This window comes from Heliangelus exortis, chromosome 23 (assembly GCF_036169615.1).
Source record: "Heliangelus exortis chromosome 23, bHelExo1.hap1, whole genome shotgun sequence".
Taxonomy (NCBI): Eukaryota; Metazoa; Chordata; class Aves; order Apodiformes; family Trochilidae; genus Heliangelus; species Heliangelus exortis.
Window position 1 is genome coordinate 590,107 of NC_092444.1, and position 24,559 is coordinate 614,665.

Here is a 24,559-nt window from a genome sequence, read left to right on the forward strand (position 1 = left end):
TGTGCGTGATCCAAGGAAGCTCCAAGCTTCCCAAAAAGGTTTCCAGCTGAAAGGTTGCTATGAATCTTTTAAATGGGGTCTTGTTACTTCTGGCTTAACCAATACCCAGAACTGACACCTCTCCTGGTGCTCTCAGGTGAGACCAATCAGCTGATAAGGGAGTGGCACCCAGCTCTGCCCAGAGGGAGATAAAGGGCTGCGAGGAGCGCCAGTGACCCAGAGCGCGGTGAGCAGGAGCAGGCAGAGAGGAACGGGGCACGGCAGTTCGTGCAGGCAGGGCAAGCAGGAGGGGCACAGCCACCTCCCAGCTCTCTTGAGGGAGCAATGGTCTCCAAAAAAGCAAAACCTGGTGCTTTAAGATGCAGGGTGTGTCCGCACAGATGGAACCCCTGAAGAGGGACAGCAAGAGGGATGTAGCAGTTCAGGCCTCTGGGTGTGTAGAGTGTCTGAGCCTGGTGTTTGCACCAGAGCACAGTGTGAGTGGGGTCTGTGTGCAATGCCAGCAGGTGAAGGACTTGCTATGCCTGGTGGCAGAGCTCAAGGAGGAGGTGGAGAGACTCAGAAGTATTAGGGACAGTGAAAAGGAAATTGGCTGGTGGAGTTACACCCTTTCTAACCCAAAAGAAGTCCAGAAGGAGGTGGTGAAACCCTGCCCCTCCTGCCATCAGGCAGCTGGAGCAAACCAGGTGGATGGGAGGGAATGGAAACAGGTCCCTCATCTGAGAGGCAAAAGAATCCCCTCCCAACCCCACCATCTCCCCAGGTGCCCTTAGAGAACAGAGATGAGGCTTGGACTCAGAGAATCAGGCAAAGGACACACAAGAGGAAGATCTGTCTGGAAGGTCTCCTGTTTGCCCCCCCTCTACCAGAGGGGATACAACTACAAAGAAAAAAAGAAGGGTAGTTGTAGTTGTGACTCCCTTCTGAGGGGGACTGAGGGCCCTATATGTCAACTGGACCCAGGTGGTTGTAGACTCTGCACTGACAATGCAAAGTAGCAAAATAATTTTTAAAAACTGAGGGAAGTTTAGGCACTTGAAGTTATAAGGAGTTTTAGTAAAATAAGACATTTTGCAGTATATTTTTTATTTCCAAAGCTTGTATTGATATGACAGTTCATGGCACATGAAAAACAGGAAAGCAGATCCAGAAGTTGAGATGTTTAGCAATTACTGACCATTTTACACAAAACACGTGTCTTAAAACCTAGAAAATGTGATGCATTGCAGCCCCTTGACATACAGAGCTTTTGCTCTGCACTCTGTGCATTCAGGTATTGCTGCACTAAATACACCACAGAAAAGCCCCAGACTCCAGACATGTTTTACATATCATTAACATATTCTGATCTTATGTTGCTCATGTCATCACAAATACAGGTAGAAAATTAGACTCATAAAAAAAAAATTGTATTTGCTAATTCAAAGGCTTCTACATGTCAGCCCTAAAGTGTGCTGAGTAACTGGTTAAAGTGACCCACCAAAACTGGGTATTTTCCAAGCACCCTTTGATTCAGGATGTGTATTTCAATCCCTGCATGTTTCTGCAAGAAGACAGGAAATTCCTGCTGCAATAGTTAGAGGAGCAAGCTTTCAGTTGGTAGGTCAGGTCCAGCTGGGCCTACCAAATTTTGCCACATAATAATGTTAAATATCAAGAGCAGGAAATCTGTGTCAATAGTGAAATACTTGAGCTTCCAGTATCTAGTAATTTTAAAAACTGTAAATAACTACTTCTCTTAGAAGCTAATTCCTCCTTTTTGAGACATCATTTGGTAGATAAATACACCACAAGCACTTAACCAGCCCAAACCACTTGAATAATTTTGGGTGTGTTTTTTAAAGAAATGCATAAAATGTAATGTGAAATAACCTATGGTAGCATTTAAAAATTAAGCTAGCATATATTACCTTCAAATGTCATTGCTGCTGTTTTTTTTTTTTCTTACTGCATAATTTTTTCCTTTCTTCTAGTAAACTCCCGGTTAGTTAAAAAAATGTTATGAAAAGCTCCATATTCTGTAAGAGAAGGGAGGGGAAAGGGAGAGGAGTCCTTAAAGTTGTGTGGGATCCCCATAGATCTGGAATTCTTCAACCTTAATTTCCATGGATCATCTTCTCACACCAATATAGGAATAGTCTTTAGTTTATAAAATAAGAAGCACTTGTTTTTTCTGGTGTAGAATGGCATGGTTGCTTGTTTCAGCTGCTTTCAGGGCCTGTAAAAGCACACAGACAAATTATTGTTCACCCAGATCACACTGGCAGCTCTTTTTGAATCAGTAAGCACTATATAACATAAAAATAGATTATTTTGTCAAAACAGATGCATTAGCAATTTCCAAAGTGAATCTTGTGACCCTGCTGTGAGGATGATGCTGATTTGAAAAACCTAATTAGCAATTTACTTACGAGTACCTGCCTGACATCTTCCTTACAACAGCAATGATTATTCCTACAAGGATTCCAACTGCAACTATGATTCCAATAATTATTCCAACCAGTGCAACTGTTTCCAGACCACCTGAAAGAGGAAATCAGCAATGTTAGCCTGTTCCTCATGGAGACCACTAATGAGAGATTACTGATAGAACTGACATACTGCTGCATCCCACTCCTTGGGGAAAATTTCCTTATCTTGGGACCTAGGTTTGGTAAGTTCAGCAGGCTTGTTGGTACCCTGCAACCCTGAGGGCTGGAGGGCTCCATATAGAGGTGGCTTTGGAGACAGAAATCAGGTGAAATAGGAACAAGATCAGGAACCAGGTCATGGTTCTTCCCAAAACTTTTATTTAAGAATATGATGGGCCTGGCTAGTGACTTCTAGAAGGGACATCACCTGGCAGTTAAGTTCTCCCCAGGAAATTTTTACATTCAATACCTTTTTCTGTTTTCTCTGGTTCCCCACTCAGTCCACCTGTAAACCCAGAAAGAGAAGAATTACTTGATTACTCTGCTTTGTATAGCTTTGCATTCCAATTTAAAATGCTATATCCAAAGAAAACGTACCAGGTATATCATAATGGTTTGAAGACTGTGTAATAGCTTGTTTTTTTGATATGAAGAGAGCAAATGAAAAGCTTGAGAGAATTAATGCAGAGTTCTCTGAAGTAATAGGAACTAAAAGCTTAAGAACTAATTGTGATGATACCTAATAGTGGAAGTTAAGTGTGATGCCATTAAGATCCATAAGGATACACCTGGTAAAAAATATTTCAGACAGACATTTTAATTGCTTGAAACTGATTTATGCTGATAAACTTTTGCCTGTCAGTTTATTTGCTGAATTTATTTTTTTTTTTAAAGGCTTTCTGTCAGTTTAAAAGTTCCCTAAGTAGTTTTGTGTATGGAGTACTGATTGTTGAGGTTCTTCATTTATTTAGACACAATGGTAAATCTTCATTTGGGTATTGAAAAGCTGGTCTGGAAACAAAAAGTCCTCTTTTCTCATAATGGTTCATCATCTTTAAAGTGTTATTCATTAAAGTTACAACCAGTCATCTATACTGACAGAACTGGAATATCAGAGCAAAAAGTATGGTGCTTGCTGGCATGCAAGAGTGAACCAAGAACAATCCTGATCCAAAAGCCTTATAAATCATGTGCCCATTGATTGGTGCTGATGTATTTTTCTGTACTCAGACAGACAAAAGAGGATAGGAACTACACTACATATATAAAGCAGAATATTTTTTTTTTACCATCAACATTTTCTGTGTTAGCTTCGTAACCAGTAGAATTTGCACTGTCTTCAAGTGGATCAAACGCACTTTCTGTGGTCATCAGTTGTCCAAACTGCAAGAGATTTGTTACATTGTGTAGTCTTGTAGGCAACTACAAGAATTGGGGGGGAAAAGAGGGAAAAGAGAACCTCAGTACATTTCCATCTGTGTGTATGAAATAAGCATTTAAACTTTCTGGTGCCCTGTGGATGGTTTTTGAGGTATCACCTGTCATCTTGACCTGTCCTGTGTACAAGGACCAAAATAACCAAAGTAAGCTGATTTGTCTTCCTGGCTAGAAGCTTTCTAGATTGGGTGGCCCCTCAGTAGGACTACAAAAGGTATAGGAGGGGAGTGCAGAATACTCACACCTGTTTTTCTCTGTTTTACACTGCCTTGTCAGTTTGGTTTCACTGAGGCTGATGGGGAGATACTGACTTACAAGAGGCAAATGGCAGTGATTAAGCAGGTTATGAACACTCTTTGCAGCAGAAAAACTGTGAAAAATGTTTTCAACTTTGTCACCTTCAGTCTGATTGCTTGCAAAGCAAGAGTGTTGTGATTAGATTGTTTTTGTTGGATCTCAAGGTTCTTTTGTGTAATTTATAATGATTTTTCAAAACCTATGCCACAATACCAGGAATATGAAATCAGGGTAACCTAAAGGAACCTTTATTTAGGATGATACTCACCAGGGTTGGTGATTCTTCAAATTCTGTGTCATTTCTTTCTCTGAAATCAATTGTTGCACTTTCTTCTCCTTCTAGAACTGAGCTTGCTGAATACAATATTAGAAAATTAGTTAGGCTTTTGCTTTTATTTCATAGCCATGTGCTTGTGCAACTTAGATACCATGTTTAACAAAATGTAGATATTGTAGATTGTTAAATCTTCCTTCCCCCTTATGCACACTTATGTTTGCAAAAGTCTTTGGATTAAGTTTTAATTCTGCTATAGTACTGTACAAAGCTGTAGGACAAAGAGCTTAAGCACACATGACTTAACTCTGGTAAAATCTTGAAATGTATTGGTTACCAAATGCTTTGTCCAAGAAAAGATTTTATAAGAAAAGATTGTGTCCACCCTGACCCTCTCCTGGGAGGATGTGACTACTCAAGATTTCAAGCTAAACATTAACTTATATATTTGGTTAAATTACTTCAAGCATCTTCTGTTTTCTAAAATAGTGAAAGCTTTCTCCCATTTTTCAGCTCAGTCCCAGCTTCAACCTTTATTTTTAGAACGATCAATCGTGTTTATGGGTGTAGCTATAGTTCAGAAAATATTCCTACACAAATCTCTTCAGAGATTGTTGTATATGGATTGGTTTACCTTGTAACCCCACGCAGAACTGAAACAACATCCTTTATTCAGTAGTTGCAAAATAAGCATAGGTGGAGAAAGCCAGTTAACCAGAGGAAAAACCCCAAGTAGAAAGTGAAATAAGTTTTGTATCTTAACAACAAGCAGCTTATTCAGAAAAGCTGCTTATTATACCCTTGGCATGGCAGTAGCTTTCAGCCCTGAAGAATTACCTGAGAGTGAAGGCAGGAAACAGTGTCATAGGACAAAAATGTAGAGTGAGTGAATAACACAAAGGAACATGAAATAATTATTTTTTGTATGATAAACTTATTGCAGATTCTTGGCAACGAGTAACTTATGGAAAATCTATTTCAGTGCATTTGCCCTCTGTGTACACTGATTGACAAAAGAAGGTGGCCCAGATTAATCTTGACTAATTTTAGGTTCTAAATAAAGATGCCTAAATAAGGTGTCTGCTTGCCCTTATCTTTTATCATCTGACTAAATAGCTCTAGAAGGTAATTCAACTCACCTGAGATTTGGGTCATCCTGGTAGTGCTGCCTTTCCTTGACTGTAAAGGAAAACTATTGGCTCTCCTAATAGCTTCTAAAGCTCGAGGACTGAACTGATTTCTGTAAATGTAAAGGTCTTGTCCAGCCCTGCCCAGTCTGCATAATACTGCATTCCAGATGAGCTCCTGGATTGCTGGGGAATAGTCCCTGTGCTGTGCTTCATGGTTTGTTTTTTTGGACGGTCACTGGAAGTGGGCTGAGCAGTAGTTAAATAGACAGTAGTTAAATAGACTGAGCTGTCACCAGGAGACTGGGAGGCATTGCATTTGTGGGAAGGATTATTTGGTGCTAGAGAACCTTTTTCTGAGAAAGTTATAATAAAGTTAAAAAAAAAAAATTAAATCAAATTGAGAGAAACTGTAGGACTTGAAACTTCTTTCCCTGTGCCCAATACAAGGCATACAGACCACTGACATGTAACTGGGATGTCAGGGGTGTGTGCTTTAGTCATTTGTTGGTTTCATCTGATGTGGGCCAAATGTTGCAAAAGCCATCAGGTTAAGCAGTGTTTCTGCATATGTTCTTAATATTATCTTAGAGGAGACTGTAAATAAAAACAGTGCCTCACAGTGCTGTGATTGTCTCCAAGTAGCACTGTGGCCTCTTCTGCTTGCAGCTATAGGTTGCTGCAGATGTGAATTAATCATTGCATCTCTTTCTGCCAAAGTTCCAGCTGGGTGTGCTTCAAGTTCAAAGTCCCCAGCTGCTATCAGGCTGCGGCTTCTCACACCAGGAGAAAATATGTCTTTAAAAATTGAATACTGCTGTGAAAATATCCCATGGTTAAGCATCCCATGCCCCACTCAGGGGAAGATCAACTCACAACTTATCCTTATGCATGGAGTGACAGTTTGCTAGAGAAGCCTCTCAGCCTTGCTTTGAAAGCACAGTGGTTCTGTTGGAAAGGAGAGCCAGTTGTAAAACTGTTGTCTGTTGGCATTTCTTTCAGGTATCTCCAAAACAAAGATACTTCTGAAGGTGAAAAATGCTGTAGGGTCTTGCTTCCTCCCCAGCAATCTGAATAAACCCAGACATGAGTGGGCAAAAGCAATTGTAAGCCTCTATTGTAGCTTAGTCCTTGAAACAGGAAGCCCTCAAAATGTAATGAGTTTCCATCTCTGATAAGAGACCAGTAGGTGTAAATTGCTAACCCTAAATGATTCCCTTTAGCAAGAGCTAAAATAATCTTTATTGCTCATTCCTCTACTATTTGAAAAAACAGCTTCAGTTTTTTGTAACAGCTGAAAAAAATTAACCAGCTGGTTAACTGTTGAACAAAAGATTTTCTCTTAAAAACTATTCTATATTCTATATTGAATTCTATATTTCAATATTGTTTCAAAATCATATTTTATCCTATCCAGCTGTGCTAGATGCTTTGTGAGATGCTTTTCTTGAAAAACAAGGGAGAGAATTCAGGGTGAGAGATCACTTAGGAGATACCACTCTTCTGCATAAGATATTACTGAGCTACCAGTCTGGGGGTTGACTGCAGAATCTGCTTCCTGGGCTGTTACAAACCAAGTGGGCTGTTTGAAGGACTGTGTGTGTCTGTGTTTGCCATCCTGCTTGGTCTGTATTTTACTTATCAGTGCTTACTCCAGTTTTATTATATGGCTTTGCTTTATATAATGAAGGAAGCTGGATGACAAAACACTGAACTTTGGAAAGCATCTGCCAGTTTAAAAAATGGTTGTGATGCGTAGGGAAGGATTTAGCTCAGGCATATTTTGGAGTTTGAGTGGCTTTGTCCAGGTATTCCATGTAGCTCCTGATGGGAATGTTTCACTGAATTGTCAGAAACACTTCCTCTGGTCACCACACCCTACTACAGATGGTTTCTATTGCTGCTGCTGGCTTAGCTAAAGGAACAAAGCCAGGGTTTAAATCTACAGTGCCAAGTGGCAAAGAATCACTTGGCTGTTTCTAAAGTAAATCACATGTCTTCCAAATGTTATGATATTCTACATTGCCCATATATAGGATTCCCACAGAAAAGCAAAACAAAGTATATTTTCACTAGGCAGAAAACTAACTTCTTCAAGTCCTTGCTATGTGCATATGACCCAGAACCAACTTTATGAAACAAAGCCACAAGAGGAAAAGGTAGTAACTTCACTAAGCTTTTTTTCTGCATAATAAAATCAGCCACAGAGCTGTGGACATTAAGGAAGCATTTAACTCCATTATGGGATATTCCTTGCAGAGCTAAAGATCAGTCTTCTAAGGTTGATGCTTTTAATAATGTTGCTGTGCCAATGTCTGATTTCATGTCTGGTAAGTACACTCTCCTCAGAGTTGTTCTCCCATGACTGTTGGATAAATCCATTTTCTTATTGATGATGTTTCCTGCCCCATGGCACTGTGGCAGCTCTTTGCAATCTTCCTAGAAATTCTTTGCTTGCTCTGAGAAATGTATTTGACTGGGGCAACAGGACTGGAGTTGTGATCAAGGTGTAAGTGTCTTTTCCATCATTCTGTAAGTGGCACCTAAAAGTGCAGCATGACAGTGTTTATCACTCCATGGCTGACAAGGAATGAGCACTGGAGCTCAGACAAGGAGAACAGTACAAAATCTAATGAACTGAATTAGCAGATTTTATGGGATGTGCAGTAGAAAGCAGACTGTCTGTGCAGAAATGGGATGTGTAAATGCAGACAAAAGGAATTAACAAATGACCTCTAATTCAGTAATAAACGAATCTTTTCCCTGAATCACTTCCTTCCCAACACTCTGTGGCTGTAGCAATGTGCCCTTTCACAGCTGCTTTGATGGAGGTTACTGACCCCTTGTATCTGCCAGCAGAACTCTGTGCATGATCATTTCTTAACTCATGTCTTTAAAATATGCATCCTAAACACCAACGGGAAACGGGTTAGGCTTCAGTTGTGTTCACACAATAGTTTTTGGCTTGCTGCCTTATATTGCTACACAGCAAGCAAGATCCATTCAAGTATGTTTAGTCTGAATTTCATGCTAATAACATACTAGCTAATATTTGGGTGGGTTTCATGCTCATAAAACCATTTCAATATGCATTTGGAGTTAAGTTCGTCCCTTCCGAAGATTTAGCAGCAGCTCATATTTAAGCCATCCTAAGAGCATGTGTTTGCCTGAAATGGTGTGCACACAGAAATTGTGCACTCATAAGGGTTTATTCTGTTGTAATGTATGCTAGATGTTGTAGTGTTTGTAATCAACACAGATGGAAAAACATGAGGAAGTCATAAAGCACATGAGAATATGCACAGCATCAGTTTTTATCTTTCAAGAGACTCTGGCCAGGCTTCTGAGACTGTGTTGGAAATAAATAGGAAATTTGTCTTATTTTTCTCATTTGCTTCTCTTTAGAACATCCCAAAATACCTATACTCCCAATTCTTTATCTTTTTCTATAGCAAGTTGTGCACCACACAGCTTTTTGAGCTTTGCTGCAGCATTATGTTAAAGTGAGGGTATGGTGTGTGCAGACACAAATCAGAGGAGGCCCTTGTAGAGGCTCTCTGTCTGCAGCATGGATCTGGGATGCAGGGAATAGGAGGACCTGGGCACCATTTGGGTTACATCCTCCAGTCCCTGGCTGCATCCAGACAAAAAGCAAACAAACCAACAAAACAAACATGTTTGTTTGTCAGAGCTGGGCAAACAGTAGTCATTTCTGTGGTACACATGTATGCATGGCTTGCCTCAAATGACAAGGAGGAAACACTGCATGCTTCTGTCAGAGCCCAACAGCTGTGGGCTAGCCTTCTTTTACTGGTTTTTCTTAAGATCTATTAAGATGCTCTTTGATTTCTCTACGTTCTCAGCTGCTTATTTTTGCAGATGATTTACAAGTACTAGGTCAAGGGTAAATTCCTGGGCTCAGTGGAAACTCTTGAGTTACAGGAGCCCCTGCCCTCCCTGTTTGCAGTTTTCAGCATGAAGCCCAAGGTAAAGAAAAGTCCACCTGAGAGCTTTCAAACACAACTATTTCCTTTGCTTGTGAAGATACTCAGATTTGATAACTAACTTTTGGGATACCTATGGGCAAATCCTGCTTTCTCTATGAAGAAAGGAGAAAGCAAATATCCGTTCTCTGCTGGTCTTTTACTAAGATACTACAAAATACAGACTGCTAATTTCTAACTGAGATCCAGTAAGTTATTCTTCTCCATTTTTGTGATAATTAAGTCTCAGATATTGGTCAGGTAGAGCTAGATGCATATCATGCTAATATAGTTTACAAGAGGCATATATATGTGCAAGTGCACTCATGATGAAGCCAGATGCACAGTAAAAGGCTTTGTCATGCTTATTTTCAGAAAACTGGCTTCCTTTTGGAGTGCCATGTGACTCTATTTATTTGCTACCAGCAGTTACAGAATTTGATTTTCAGATGAGTTTAGAGGTGCCTGATTTTAATTTTTAGTTTTGCCACTGAAGTGGCAGCGGAGGTTAGGTAAACCAAGAGACATCTGAAGAAGTATTTTATTGTAATTTTGTCAATTTTGGGCTTTGTGGTTTTGAAAAATAGTGGAGACTTTTTAATCATGATTGACTATAAACTTCAATTTCCTCTACTACATACCAACAATTTTCATCTGAATTATGTTGTCCATGTGTTTACTTTCAGCTCAAAACAACTGTGAGGTAATATGACCTAATAAAAACCTGTTTAATTTGGAGACTTGCATAAGGAGTTATAATCTAGCATTTGCCTCTTGGTGATACAGCTCAAGTGAGGTGTGGTAACTTGTTTAACAGTCATGTTAATTTTTGTTCATGTTATGTGACAGCCCACAGAGTAAAATCCTTCTCTGCAATGGTACTTGTACCATGAGAAAGCTTTCAAATTAGGAGCTGTGTTTCTTCTTCAAGGCACTCATTTGAATGCTTGTGCTTTTAGTTGTTTAATGCTGTGCCCCCCAAAAATTTAGACTAACTTCCATTGGGACTCATTTGGTCTGATCCTTTGTGCAAAGGTTTGCCTGAGTTTTTATATGCTGAACAGCATTACAAAAGGGCAAAATTAATTTAATTCTCCATCTTCACTCAGTGCAGGCACAGATTGCTGAAGGTAGCATTATCATTTTAAGTCTGTTCTAAGTTGCAATTGCTGACTGTTATCAGTAAATAGCAGTGATACACATGCTAAATATTTGGGACTTTCTTATCTTGTATATGGAGTCTATTTCCTGGTATATCCTTTGGAAGATGTCCTAAATGATCAGAACAAAAAGCCTTAAATACTGTAAACCATGTTCTAGATCCAGCTGTGGAGTTCAGTGCAGACTATAATAATAAAACAGGTAGAATCTTGCAAGCAGGAAATAGTTGGCATTTTTCTGGCTCATAGGGTTTCAATCTGATTGTTGCTGGACTCTTTTCAAGAGATTTGCTTCAATTCACCCAAAAACCTTAAGATGAAAGGTGCTTTTTCCTGTCATTCGAATATCCCAGAAACTGCTGTAGGTAATTCTATAGAACTGTGGTGGGGTTTACCCCATTTTTAATGGCTTTAAACTTTGGTACTTTTAATATTGATGCTTTTTAAGGATAAGCTATCTGGATGAGCCATAAGGGCTTGTCCAACAGAAAGCCTAGAAAGCAATATTTAGCATTTGCCTTTTATCTGTTGAGTTTAGACTTTGTTAGTTTGAAGCATAACTTTAAACTTTCAGTCTCCTATTCTGACATTCAGAACCAAAGGAATTCCAGTTAGAGGTTTCAAGCCAACATCTGCACATACTGTGTATGGATGGAGCTCTGTTACTGCCAGCTGAACGATACTGATTGTCACCAGGCAAAAAAATCAGGTCAGACCCTCCAGTTACAGTCCCAAGATCCAATCAGACAAGCAGATTTATGTTCTGGAAGACCAGTGGGTTGAATTTTAGGTTGTTTTCAGAGCTTTGTGCTTGGAGTTTGTTTTGTAGTAACAGTAGCTGTATTTCACCATCACAGGCATGCTTTGTGCATACCTTATGCATCAGGCACACTGCCTGGTGGCCAAGTCATTCATAACGAGTGAAATAGTACACAAAGTCTGAATTTGATTATGAAGTTTCTGAAAATTTCTGCTCAGGGATTGAGTGTTAATTTATCACTCTAAAACCTTATACTTGTTTTGCTTAAAAGTTAATTTTGTGGGGGTTTTATTATAAAATTAAGAAGAAATAAACTGCCAAATAAACTTTTCCTGAGTAGATACAGAAAGGTTTTCAAATTTGTCTTGGGTAATAGCTCTTCCTGTTTAACTTCCCTCACTTGCCTGCATTGCTTAGGGCTAAGTTAGTATTAACAAAAAATGAAGCTCAAATTCTAACCTGTTGCAATGCCTGTAAGAACAGAAGTTAAACTGCTGAGTGCCAAGATTTAAAAGTTACTTTCATAGAGAGTTTCACCACCTAAATGTCAGTTACAGCTAAATTATTGCTTGCAGTCTCCTTTGCATGTATTGGTGAAACTGAAGACATTTCCAAGGGCTGTTGGTGTAATGTCTTCCCTGACTGCTTGTACTGTTCTTCTCTTACACAGACACAGTGAAAAGTCTTTTCTAATAGAGCATAGTTCAACCCATCTGAAATTTTTGTTTCTTTCCTGATTAAAGCCATAGTAAAGGCTGAGTAGTAGCTTAAGAATTCAAAAGAGTTTTATAAGCAGGACACAGCAGCTCTGTTGCCCATTACTAAACGCACAAACTGTTAAACTACAGGAAATAACTGGAAATAACTCTAACTCAAGTTTCTTACCTTCTTCAGCAAGTGCTATGAAAGGCATGCTCCCTAGAATGAAGATGAAGAATTGAACTTTAATAAACATCTTCGTTCCGCTTAGAGAACAGCTTCCCAGTCCTGAGATGAGATAGATCAATTCTTTTTAGAGGCAGGGGAGAATTGAGATCACAGGAAGAAATCCCTGCAAAAAATACTGTGGTATTCCAAATATTCCTTTAACTGCTGCAGTCTGAAGGGGGAAGGTTTTCACAGATAACTGTACAGCTAAAGAAAACTGATTGGAGTGGAATTATTTTCTTTAGCCAAGGGGTGGGAGTGTGCCTTAGGTGGTCCTCAAAGAAGAGGCAGGCCCGCCCTCTGCACTCTGTTTGGTCAGTGGTAAAATTATGATCTCAGCCCAGGTTTAAAGTTACAGGAGCTGTTGTGGCTTCCAGAAGACTTTTATTTAGCAAAGGGGGAATGGGTATTAGGCAGAGTGAGGTGTTCAGGGAGTTCCCTCCCTTCTGCAAACTGCCCTTAAAAATATTTAAGGAACAACACAAAGGACATTTTTCTTGTTATTTGTAGCAGTGAACTGATGTTTTTTTCATTTCTGAGTGAGCCCCCATGTTTATCTGAGCAAGTGTGGTAGTCAATGTGCGTTTAAGGATACTGAAATAGTTTTAGGATAGGTTATTTAATTCTGCAGTAAATAGTGTCTGAATTTTTCTGCATGTCGGAGTCCCTCAGCTTGTGTCCTCAAGTGACACCCTAGCTTTTAACATTTATCTGTGCCCACAGGCTTGCTGGCATCAGAGTGCTAATACTGCCCTACAGAGACAGGATTTTTCATAAGCAACTATTAGTAGTACAGCTGTACAAGACTCTGCATAAGACTAGTTTCTTTTTTCTTGTATCTGTTTGCAAGACCAGCTTACCATCTACCAGCATCTGTAACAGATACCCTCTGGTTTTATATTTTTAAAAAAAAAAAAAAGACCAGTCTGACTTGGGTGTTTTGCTCAGTGAATGAGTCAGAGCCCTCATTAAGACCCCACAACTTCTGTTGTAAAGAAGCAAAGTGAGTCTGTATGGAAGCAGGGATACTCTGATGGGAAGAAGGCTGCAGATAAGGAATGCAACACCTGCCATAGGGCTTTGCTTTTGAAAGTGATAGATGCCAATGGAATTTAATAGCTCTAGATACAAATTATGCTGCTATATTTGTGGATTTTGTATTAAAGACCCGTAGGAGAGTAGGATGAAAACAGTTATTGCTAGTGCAAAGAAACGACAGACAGCACTGGCTTATTGTCTTTAGAAAACCAGTAAAATAGATATTCCCACATACTGACTTTCAGCATGTCTGGAATCTAAAAATCTGGGATTAGTTATTCCTCAATATTGCTATGTCAAACTTATTTAAACAAGTGTTTTCTTACTGGGAAATGCCACTTGTGAAACTGAAATTTGCTTGGGGAGTATGTCTGTTTTCATGAGACTTTGAAAAAAGTGAAACAATTCCTTACTTTATCAGAATGAGATGCTTGGAGTTATGTATTTTCAGAGAGAAAAATTACTGTAGTACATGATGAAAGACAAACTGGAGCAAACAAGGACTTTATAATGTTAACAAACCCTTACCAGGAACAAAAAGAAGGTATTTCTAGAATTAATTTTCTATAAAGTTACTCTGAAGGCCTTTCATTTTTATGTTTATTCATATAAACAAACTTGTGTTTAGAAATAAGCCTTTCTAAAGGAAGATAAGCTACTTGCTGAATTAAGTAATTTCTTCATTTAAACTGTACTGTGTTCTGGGTATAGAACTGGAACTCTTGAGCTTTCAGGAGTTGGAGATGTGAGGGTTCCAGTTGAACATTTTCATTATTCTTACAAATAATAAATAGGTTCTCCTATACCATACTTTTTCTCCTGCTCCGGCCTCTTCTTTAAAAACACTTGCTAAATTTATCAAACTATGAAGAATTTAATTTAATCAACTTCTATCACAGTATCAAAGTGTAGCAAAGGAAATGAAATTTGCCTAGAGATACAAAACAAGTTAGTGAAAAAGCTAGGAACATCTTTCTACTTGTCATCATGGGATGAAATTGATCCCTAAAGACAACCATGACAGGAACTTGCCTTCTACTGAGGAAGCATTTTGCTGAGTAAGTAGATTAAGGCTGGGAGGCATTGCTGAGCCCCCTGATTTAAAATATCAACAAAATTATTTCAGAATTGTCAATATACTATTGGAAGAGTGTATGGAGCCAGAAAGAGATAAGGGAGCAGTTTTCTTCTGACCACTACCAAGTTGGTTTTAATGAAACTGTAGTTCACTGTATTATAATTGTGTTGAGCCAAAAGGTTTTGTAAAAACAAGGGAGTTATCCTAAAGTTCTGATTTAACCATCTGCCTTTAAAGCAGCACTTAATTATGTGGTCTGTTTCAAAACAAAGTAAGGACATAACTATATGTAAGTGTGTCTGCTGATTGGCAGTGGATTCATGGATGTGCTCAAATGATCTAATGAAATTAAATTTAAGTCTCCACAGGGGTGTTGTCATTTGGGTTTTGGTTTTGTTTTTTTTTTTTTTTCTGGATGTGTTATGACAATTCCCACAAATTGCCAGGATATGAGTGCATGGGTCACTTTTTTGTCAGGCAGCTCTGTTTTTTTTATTACACTAGTTTAAGGGAGGAGGTGGAAAGGGTCTAGAGTACAAGCAACCCTTATGTTTTTATTTCATAATCTGTTCTTTCCACCTGACCATTGCAGTCATTCAGCCTTGTGAGAGGCTTCAGCTGTCTCTAAGTAAGTGCAAGGAATGAAACATAGCTGAGGAGTAGAAAAATAGTGACTGTATCCTGCAAAGTGTTATGCACCAGTGCTGACATGGTGTGGGATGATCTGTTTCCCCCTGAATCAGTCAGTGTTGCAGTATGAACCCAGGGGGGCTGAAGTCAATTGGAGTCTATATGCAAGTTAATTGTATTTAATCTCAGATGACAACAAAATTACCATTTTCCTGAAGTATCTCAAACATTTTCTGTTTTCACTATCTCTGTTTTAGAGAGAAGAAAAATTACAAAATTTTATATGTACCTCAAGGTCCAAGGGGCATATTACTGAAATTGATATTTGATTTTTAAAAATCTTTTGTTATTTAAGAAACTCTTTGAAGACACCTGTGCCTTGTAGGACTGGTGTTCAGGACTGCCAAGCATGCAGAGCTCCTGTAAATCATAAGAGCCTGTGTGCATTTGTCCCTTCTGCAAACTGAGGCTCTCATCTCTCAGACTGGAGAGAAGATAGTTCCTGCAGTTTTGAGTTACATATCAAAAGAAGCCAAACATTAGTTATGAGAAAAGCAATTCATGAATTGAATTTGCTTTCTATTTCCACTTCCAGAATTTGTTTGGCAAACGTTCTCTTCTTGTGACTTTAACAATGTTTTGTAAGACTAAATCTGTTATGTAAAAGATTCAAAAATTCAGATGGGCAATTCTCTACAGTGTGATTTGCTGAGATTACTTCACAGGAAAGCAAAGTTACCTTGTTGAAAACAGGTAATTGAAAAATTGTAGTTACCTTTCTGAGACTCCTCTTCCAAGTACTAGAACGCTTCCTCAGACTGAATTGGGTGTTTTTATATTTCAGTACCTGCCAAAGGGGGTGGGTTTGGCTGCAAAGGGAAAACAGGAAATGGCTTGAAAATTAATAAAGCTTGCAGTAATCAGTTTTTATGCTTCTGACCAAATATTGCAGGGCCCACAGCTGCCCTAGGGGTACAGAAACAGGAAATTTGGCAACAGAGACAGTATCCCTTTAGTTACAAAGGATATCATCACACTGAATGCTTGATTCACAGTTTTTGAGTGTATTTTTAGTGAAATAGAAGGAAAGGAAATAGGATTATTAAATCAGAAAACTGCAATAATTTTTGAAGTTGATCTTAAGCTGGAATAGAACTGATTTATTGGTCAGTTTTAAAGATGGGGCTAGATTTTCAGCTGATATAACTTAGTTTCACCAAAATCAATCTATACCGGTGTTCACAATCCATAGGGTGTAGAGGCAACCTAAAATATTTTGTGATAAATGGGCACCCACTGAGCCAGTGCCTCTGGGCTGTACAGCAGGCTGATGAGAGCAGTTCAGAAGCAGCCAGGTCCCATCATAGCCAGGAAATCCAGACTTACTGACTTGACTCTCAAGAGAAATTGCTATTTAAGGGAAAAGTAAGGATCTAGACTTCCAATAGTTCATTTTAGATTTATGGGCAATTGTTCTTTGTACAAGCCATTTGTGCAATGCTTTTCTCCATGATGCCATTTCAGTCAGTCTGGAGAAGACTTGATCAAGATGGACTGGAAGAGGGAAAAGGTAGAGGGCTTGACTTTAGTTTTATGTAAGAGAGAATTACCTGTGTGAAATGTCAAGATTTCTCTGTTTCAAAGTCTGTGGTTTGATGCTGAAGAGACTTTGTTACCTGATTTTATCATATCAAAATTGAAATTGTCTTTGTTCATACTGTAAGGCTTTTAATTAGAAGCCACTGAATTTGAGCCATTTAACACAGAAGAATGAATTTTAATCCTTTTAAATTAAGAGTAACACTGTTACCTACCTGAAGCAAACCACTGGGCTGAAGGAGGTAGGACATATTTATTTGGTAGACAGTCCACACTGGTAGCCTTTCTCAAGAGGGATGGGTGGGTTGGTTGTTTTAAGGACCCCTGGAGCAGAGCTTTCCCCTGAGAATGAAGTTTTCTTGGGGCACAGTCCTGAAAACAGATTTCACTGAATGCATCAGGTTACATGAGGGTTCTTGAGCAGAGTGCAGAGGGTGGGCATGCTCTTGAGGACAGACTGGAGTTGGGTTTTCTGTTAGTTAATATGGAAAACTCCAGAAAAAGCCTTTCCAGAGTCTGCCATCAGTTGTCTCTACGTGACCTACAGGAGAGTGACTCATAGTTAAATATGGAATGCCCACTCTTTACTACTTTTAAACCTGTGGATGACCACAGTGTATTTAACAAAAAATTATAAGGTTGACGTAGGTTTTCTTAGGTCAGGAGTGTTCTTTTAACTGGAACAGTTATATAAGGAAAGTAATGCAGCAATGGAGCCCAAAGAAGGGGAAAACACACAGGCTGTGTACTCAGTCTCTCATTTATTACAGAAAGGTTGTAGTAGTTTTTTTCTTAATACTTTAAAAGACTTTCCCTGGCTTTATAGTGAGTTTCTACAAATGCCTGTCATTAGGAATATGCGTGTCCTAGTTTTAAGTACATTTTGTATTGGTGTGTGAAAAATAAACCCAGAAATGTCATAATCCTGACAATGTGCCTGAGATTCCACCTTCTTGGAATCTTGAGCAGAACCCAGCACAGTCCCTGCACTGTATGAAGCCACTTTGTGTCCTAGCAGCCAGGCTGTCAGCTGCCTGGGCTAATGAGGAGATGGACAGAGTGAGGGTGTGGATGGAAGCAGGATAGGGGTGCAACCAGTTTTTCTGTAAATTCTTTGTCTTTTAGAATAAATTAAAATGAACATGGAGGGAGGAATAAATGAGAGCTACTACCCCCATTAAATTCCGTGACAAAATATGCATCTCAACTCTGATTTTAGGAAAGAACTGCACGCAAAAGAATGTGGTTTCTTTTCCTTTCTGTATAGAAAGCATGTTCCCAAGAATAAGTGGCTTCATGAAGGAGGTGCAAAGATGAACAAGTGCTGATGGAAAGAATAGTTGTGTTTCAAATGGGAGGTGGGCAAGTGGGGTGGAAAAGTAGGCTCGTTGTGGAGAGGGATGCCCTGTGAATATGGGGAAGGAATGAGCAGAGTGATGTTCTGCTGCTGCCTTTCCTGACTTTGGCACATTTCTTATAGCTGGGATTTATCTGGAAATAAAGTGAATAAAAAGGAGACCATCTACATGGTATTCTGTAGCCACCAGAGGGAGTGACTTGTTCACAGGTACTGTTGTCTGTAAAATGCACTCACTGCAGGGCTGAATTTCACCACTTCCCTGATCACAAATAGAGCAGAGAAATCTGCTCCAGACAAGGGAGACTTGGGCTGCAAATTTTTTTTGACCCATCTTCAAGCAGCAGCATATTCCTCCTCTCTGGCTACATATCCAAACAAGTGTGAAAATACATACCTCAGTAAAGAGTCTGGTGAGAGAAAAAAGTGATCTTTCAACAGTGGAAGCCGTGGGTTTTATTAAAATGACTTAAGCTGTTGTGGTGATCCCATCTCAGTGGGAACCAGATTTAACATATAGTAGCAATTTGAAGAATTTTATTAAGGGTCAAAATATACCTCAAATTAAAATGAAACCATGTTCTGAAATCAATGAGGGATCATGGATGTTTCAGCCAGTTTGCAAAATCTGGATTAATCCATATATTATCCCATTGACTAGTAGTTGAATCATGTACTGTAATCCCTTAAAATTAAATAATACACTAGTAAATTTAATAAAGGGTTTTAGCTCCAACTACTAATGCTTTGCCTAGGAGAAATGTTAGACTAGTAGCATGGCTTTACAAATAGTTTTGCCAAATGTTTACACCACTGAATTATTTTCCTGAAAAAATAAAGTATCATTGCAAGGGAAACAAACACAGGACACAAAAATGTTCATCATAGTTAAAAAGAATTATTAGAGCAAGGGCTTGATTATCCTCTGAGCTACCCTATAAATCATTTGTGTCTGGATGGAATGAAATGATGCCTTAAGAATGTGTAGGGGGTGAAGTCCTAGTCTGAGTGTAGAAGGTGGACTTGGATGAATAAGATTAAAGGGGAATTGACAAAAACAAACCTTTGCATTACTCAAACCATCACACAAGATCACTTTGTGATGTCAGTAACAACTCGAGGGAGAGAAGGCAAAGCAGTTCAGATGCAGGATTTTCCTAAGAGGTAAGTTAATTCCTGCTTTAGATTAGGAAATTAATGTTTTATGCTTTGCTCTGTATTTGCAAGACCTGTTGTGCATAAACTAATTCCAGGACACAAAGGAGAATGAGAGTTGCTTTCTTGGAGGCCTGCTCACCACTTTAGAAACCCCAAGCCATCTACACATGTCTGTAGATCAAGACACTATTGTATTGTTAAAATATAAATATTTTAAAAGCCCATGCCTTTTAAAATGGAAATGCTGAAAGCTTTTGAGGTGAATATCATCCAACTTTAAAGCTCCATTCTGTTGTTATTTCCATATGAAACAGTGGGGAAACTGAGGCAGTGAGCATTTGAGGGTGGAAATAAGTATATCAGACTCTCCCTCCAGTGCCAACACTGTCTCTATAAATCCATTAAATATAAGAAGTGAGTTCAGAGGTTTCTTTCTTTATTGGAATGCTAATATCTTGGTTGCACTGCAGGAAACTTAATTAGAGGATAATGATTCATGTATTTGTAGGCGTAGGCAGCTGTACACCAAGTACAATACAAAGAATATTAACCACTTTAATTGCCTGCAAGCACTACTGATAATGCAGCATCTTTCATAGCAAAGAAGATAACTCCTAAAAGAAGGGATTTAGATCCAGATATCTTATACACTGCATAGCCTGTCTTACAGCAGATTTATCCCTTCCCCTGTTTGAAATGGGGAAACAGAGGCCCAGAGGTATTACACTAAGTGTGAGTAAAAACAAACTGCTGGGTTTTAGATGGATTTTTTCTTTATCCAGGGTGTTTGACTTCTACTTTATTAACCTGTAGGATATTTATGCTCTGTGCACATAAATCTTCCAGAAAGCACACTCAGGAATTATGGAGCTTTATTTTTGGCTCAGCAGTTAAGAGCCAGCATCCTCCTTTTGCCCTCTGTCATTATGATAATGCCACAAAGCAGCAGGCAGTACCTAGAAGTAATGATAAGGTATCTGCTGCACTGAGTGATGCCCAGTAGCTGTGCCATCAATTACAGTATTTCAGTATACTGTATTTTCTGAAAAGTCACAACTTTAAAAGCAAACAAAATCATTAGGGCTTTTTGAACACTTGCATTAACTAATCCTTTATTGGATGACATTTCTCCACATCAAAAATGCACATGGAATGATTCATCTCACTCAAACCAGTCATTAAAACACTTCCCAGTGGTACAACTTGTAACTGTGGTCCTTTGGCCATCCAACTGAACAGCATGCAGTACCTGGCTGGGAAATAATAGCCAGAGGAAATGCTTTTCTGGATAACATGTGAATAATGTCATGTTGGTCCTAGTTTTAGGGACCCAGCAACAGCAATATAGCAAAGGAATTGAAACCTAATTGCTCCTCTCACCACTATCAAAATTTTTCATTGTTAGTGTCTCCAAACTTGTTTCTTGGTTGGTAACTTTTAAGGTGGACTGCACAGATTCTGTATCAGTGCCTTGACAGCTATTCCATCCCTGTGTCCAGGATAGCCACAAAAATGCTCAGCCACAGACAGGCCTATACCAGCTTTGAATAATTGCACAGCTCATGCACCTGTGAAGAAGTTCAAACCATCTTCCTTAAAACAAATAAAACCTTGGCAAAGGAAAAGCAGGAAGCTACTCCTGTATTTGCAGGAAAAGCAAATAAAGTGCTTGTAAAGTAAAATCTGTATTGGAAGAAAACACATGTATAATTTTAGCATGTATTTGCCTAGTAGATTTTGCTTCAGTAGAAGGAACTAAGTGATTTGTGTGTCAAGAAATAAATCAAAGGCTTTTGTCATATTCTTAGGTAAGACATTTCTGACCATAAGATATAGGAGATGACTTCTTGGAAAGTTCAGAAGACTATATCCTACTGAGGAATACCATGGGGAAAATGTAAGAATTAACAAACCAAATCACTGATTGAAGACTGAAAACATTTTGTAAAAAGAAAACTGAAATTAGGTGTTAAAATTAAGTTTTCAATTTTAGTTTTTGTTGAAAATGTTTAGACGTTTTTGGCTTCTCTGTTTTTAGCATGCAGACATTCCATGATCTGTAAAAATATCTTTTTGCTTATAGCACAGCCTGATAAAATGTACAGAATTGTACATTCCATGTATTACCACATGAATGATATTTTTACTGTCTTCAGCTTTTGTCCCATTAACTTCCTGAAAAACTTATAAGAGCCTGAAGCAAGAGTACTTTTTCTTCTGGGTCTTCAAGTTTGAGATTTAAGAGTCTTCACTTCATTTTTGTGAGATTGATTTAATTTTTATGTTGCTGGAGAAAAAAAATGCAGAACCATCCCAGCGACTGTGATAACTGAGAACTACACTCTGCATCCTGCCAGCACTAATGTCCATTAACTTCATTAACATTTCCCCAGGGAGGAAATGCTGCATTTTACCTTCTTTTGGTGATGGTTCTTGGCTTTAATATCTCTGTAATGAGGCAGCTCTCCAAAACTGTAGAAGGCTGTCTAAGCAGATGTAGGAACTGGATGCTGGAAATGTTCAAGCAAGTATTTGGATACCCCCACCTCCCAAAACTAAGTGTCCTGCTCATGTTCTAGTATTTAAAACTACTGCATAACACTCAAGTATCAACATGGAGGCTGAAAAGTTAAAGTGCTAAAGAGAGCAGCTGTGCTAGTGATTACTAATGCACCACTCAAAGTCTGACTGCAAGAAAATACTGCAGTTTATGTCCAGTATCACCCAGTACCAGAGAAGTGCCCCCAGTTTGTTGTCAGGGAGGTAAGTAAGTTCTGGTGGAAATCTGGAAGATACTTATTGTAAGAATTAGCATTGGTTATCAAGGTGGCTTAAAAGCAAATCCAGAGGCAGTAGCACAAGGTTCCAAACATTTCCATTTTGAGGATTGTTGCACTGGTTGATGTAATTCCACCTGACATTTCACTCATCTTATTAACAAGGCGAGTGAGATGTCAGAAGGCATTAAATCAAAATACTGTGTTCCCTAAGGGGCACTATAGTGCTGTATAGCCAGGGAAACTTGTAAGAAGATAAAGATTGCTTTGGAGTGAAGACCAGGATCACATACCATGAACAGGACTGTAGATGCTTCAGTTACACGGAGAGACTGGGAGCTGCAATGAGGTTTTTGCAATCTTGCAAACATTTTTTGCATAGTGAAGTGTATGGGCCTCTTCAGCCTTTATACTTCAAAGGTAAAACCAAGTCCTTTGCATAAAGGAATTTCACCCCATTGGTTTAAGGATCTTTGTCACCATTTTCTTTGGTTTTGTTCTTGGTGTACAAAAGAACTAGGTATTTCTTGACTTAATAGAGATTTTGATTAATTTAACCTAGGATTGAAAAGGGTGTCAGATCTGTCCATAGAAAGAGCTCTACAGATAAAGTATTCATTTGAATACCCATACACACAAAAATACTTTTGCACACCCCTATTCTGTCAGTTTAGTTACTTTGAATGAAGTGCAAGATTATAGTGTTCCTTGTCTTGCCTCAAGGCTTCATCTATTGTTTGTCCCTTTGTATTACTTAGGGCTATATGGTCCTAGGGCAGAGATGGTTCAGCTTTATAGTTGTTTTGCAGAAAGGCAGTTGTTCAGAATTAACTTCTTTCATGAAGTGTTTTTATGATAAAGTGTAACAGACAGGTGTAATAATAATATAATGTAAAAACTGGACCAGTATATGAAGATGTAGAGGGCTAGCAGTTGACTGCAGTGGAGTGGCTGGATACAAACTCCTTCCCGGGGGAAAAATTTAAATATAATTTACACTGTTCCATCTCTCCTTAATGCTTTTAGTTGTAAATGGTCTACTGCAAGATAGTGACCACGTGTCTAAGCCATGTTGTCTAGAGCAGATGATGGAAATATTTTGATGGGTTTAGGCTGGTCTCATTTGGCTGCTGAACTGCAGTGTCTCAAGTTTTCAAATTCAATCATTGCTGCTGCCATGTTGATTAATTTTGATGTAATCTCCCTCCCCGTGGCATGGCAGCAGCAGCAAAGGACTTGGCAGGTGTAATATAAGCTTCAGTTCACTTCACAGTTCCTATCATTTGAGAAATTGTCCAAAGAAATGTACTTTTTTTTCTCTTGCTTTTTCCATCTATCTTAGCTGTAAGATCAGAGGGAAAACTGTCCTCAAGTATTCCTTATCTGTGTTCATAAACACATGCCTGATCATAGCAGGGGAAGATTTTTCTCAAAAGGAAGAAACACAAAAGCCAAGATGATAAATACTGCAATAAAAATGAGACTTCTGCTCAGCAGTTTCTTTAGCACTTGATTTGAGGGTTTGATGAATTGGTTAACATTCTGTGAGTCACTCAGGTTTGAACATTGGTTCCTGTGACACATTGCTAATGTATGATAATGAAGAGCAAAACTTTTTGTGCTCATTATGTGCACCTGGTACAGCAGCTTTGGCCATGACATGTACCTTGACTCAGTGAAGCATAAGCCTGGAATAATAACTTGCTTCATGGAAAAATATGCTCCATTATCTGCAGAGAAGTATGAGGATGGGCAGTTTTCAGTTTCAGTCTGTAAGGAAGGATTTATTGGCTGAGATCTGAATCCTTCATATGTGTCTGTACTGTGATTTTTCTTTTACTTCCATTACTCAAATTATTTTGGGAAGTTTTGAGCACTTTTAAGGGGAGAGCTGGAAATTTCTAAGGGAAAGTTGAAAGGTCTGTCATTTTTCCACAAAACTATTTCTTACATCACTGGGCAAGGAAGTGAATGACTTTTCTGTTAGTTTCCTACTGTTTGCCATGTATATAGCACTCCTGCTATAGTACTGTGAGTACCCTAAAGATAAGTACCTGTGTGGCTTCTCTCCCTGTTTTATTTTAGAGGTTTCTCTTTGTAGTATCCTGAATAGAAAATTAAAGGACTGCAGAGCTAGATCTGTTGTTTTAGTCCAGATCTTGCCTGATGTTGTGCAACTGTGTGTGGGAGATTTGGAGGTAAATGGGTTTTGCTTCCACATTTTCCATAAAAGGATTTGACACAAACTCCTCCATTCTTAGTTCTTTGTTTATGAAAAAACCATGTCTTTCAGTCCCTTTCTGTCCCTTTTGCCTTTGGGGACTTTGGAAGCCAGGGTCGTAGATAAATGAGATGATAGCTGAGATCTGATCTATATGGAACCCCATCTGAATGGAGATATGGATTTTGTTTGGTTTCTAAAAGGGAAGTTTGTGCTTTTTCAAAAATATGTGAAATAAAATTTGGTACTCTTAAGTGGTTTTGGGTAGCATGTGAGAAAACTGAGGGCTTTGCTATTTGTTATTATAAACAGATCTTAATTTCTA

General features: G+C 38.8%; 2 protein-coding genes across 4 annotated transcripts in view; one reads left to right on the top strand and one right to left on the bottom strand.

Annotated features, from left to right (window-relative positions):
- The window catches only part of LRRC38 (leucine rich repeat containing 38), a 50,321-nt gene that overhangs the window by 8,877 nt on the left and 16,885 nt on the right, over positions 1-24,559 (top strand). The gene's annotated exons all lie outside the window — the stretch shown is intronic.
- On the bottom strand, positions 1,070-12,653 carry PDPN (podoplanin). Of its 3 annotated transcripts, none has more exons than XM_071766910.1 (6): positions 12,335-12,653; positions 4,414-4,499; positions 3,701-3,833; positions 2,881-2,916; positions 2,412-2,523; positions 1,070-2,218 (listed from the first exon to the last, which is right to left on the bottom strand). In XM_071766910.1, the coding sequence occupies exons 1-6, from the start codon at positions 12,402-12,404 to the stop codon at positions 2,212-2,214; spliced, it is 444 nt and encodes a 147-aa protein (XP_071623011.1). In that variant the 5' UTR covers positions 12,405-12,653; the 3' UTR covers positions 1,070-2,211. The 3 variants fall into 3 exon arrangements, with proteins under 3 accessions (XP_071623011.1, XP_071623012.1, XP_071623013.1); XM_071766911.1 differs by having other exon boundaries at positions 2,418-2,523; positions 12,335-12,652; XM_071766912.1 differs by having other exon boundaries at positions 3,701-3,794; positions 12,335-12,648.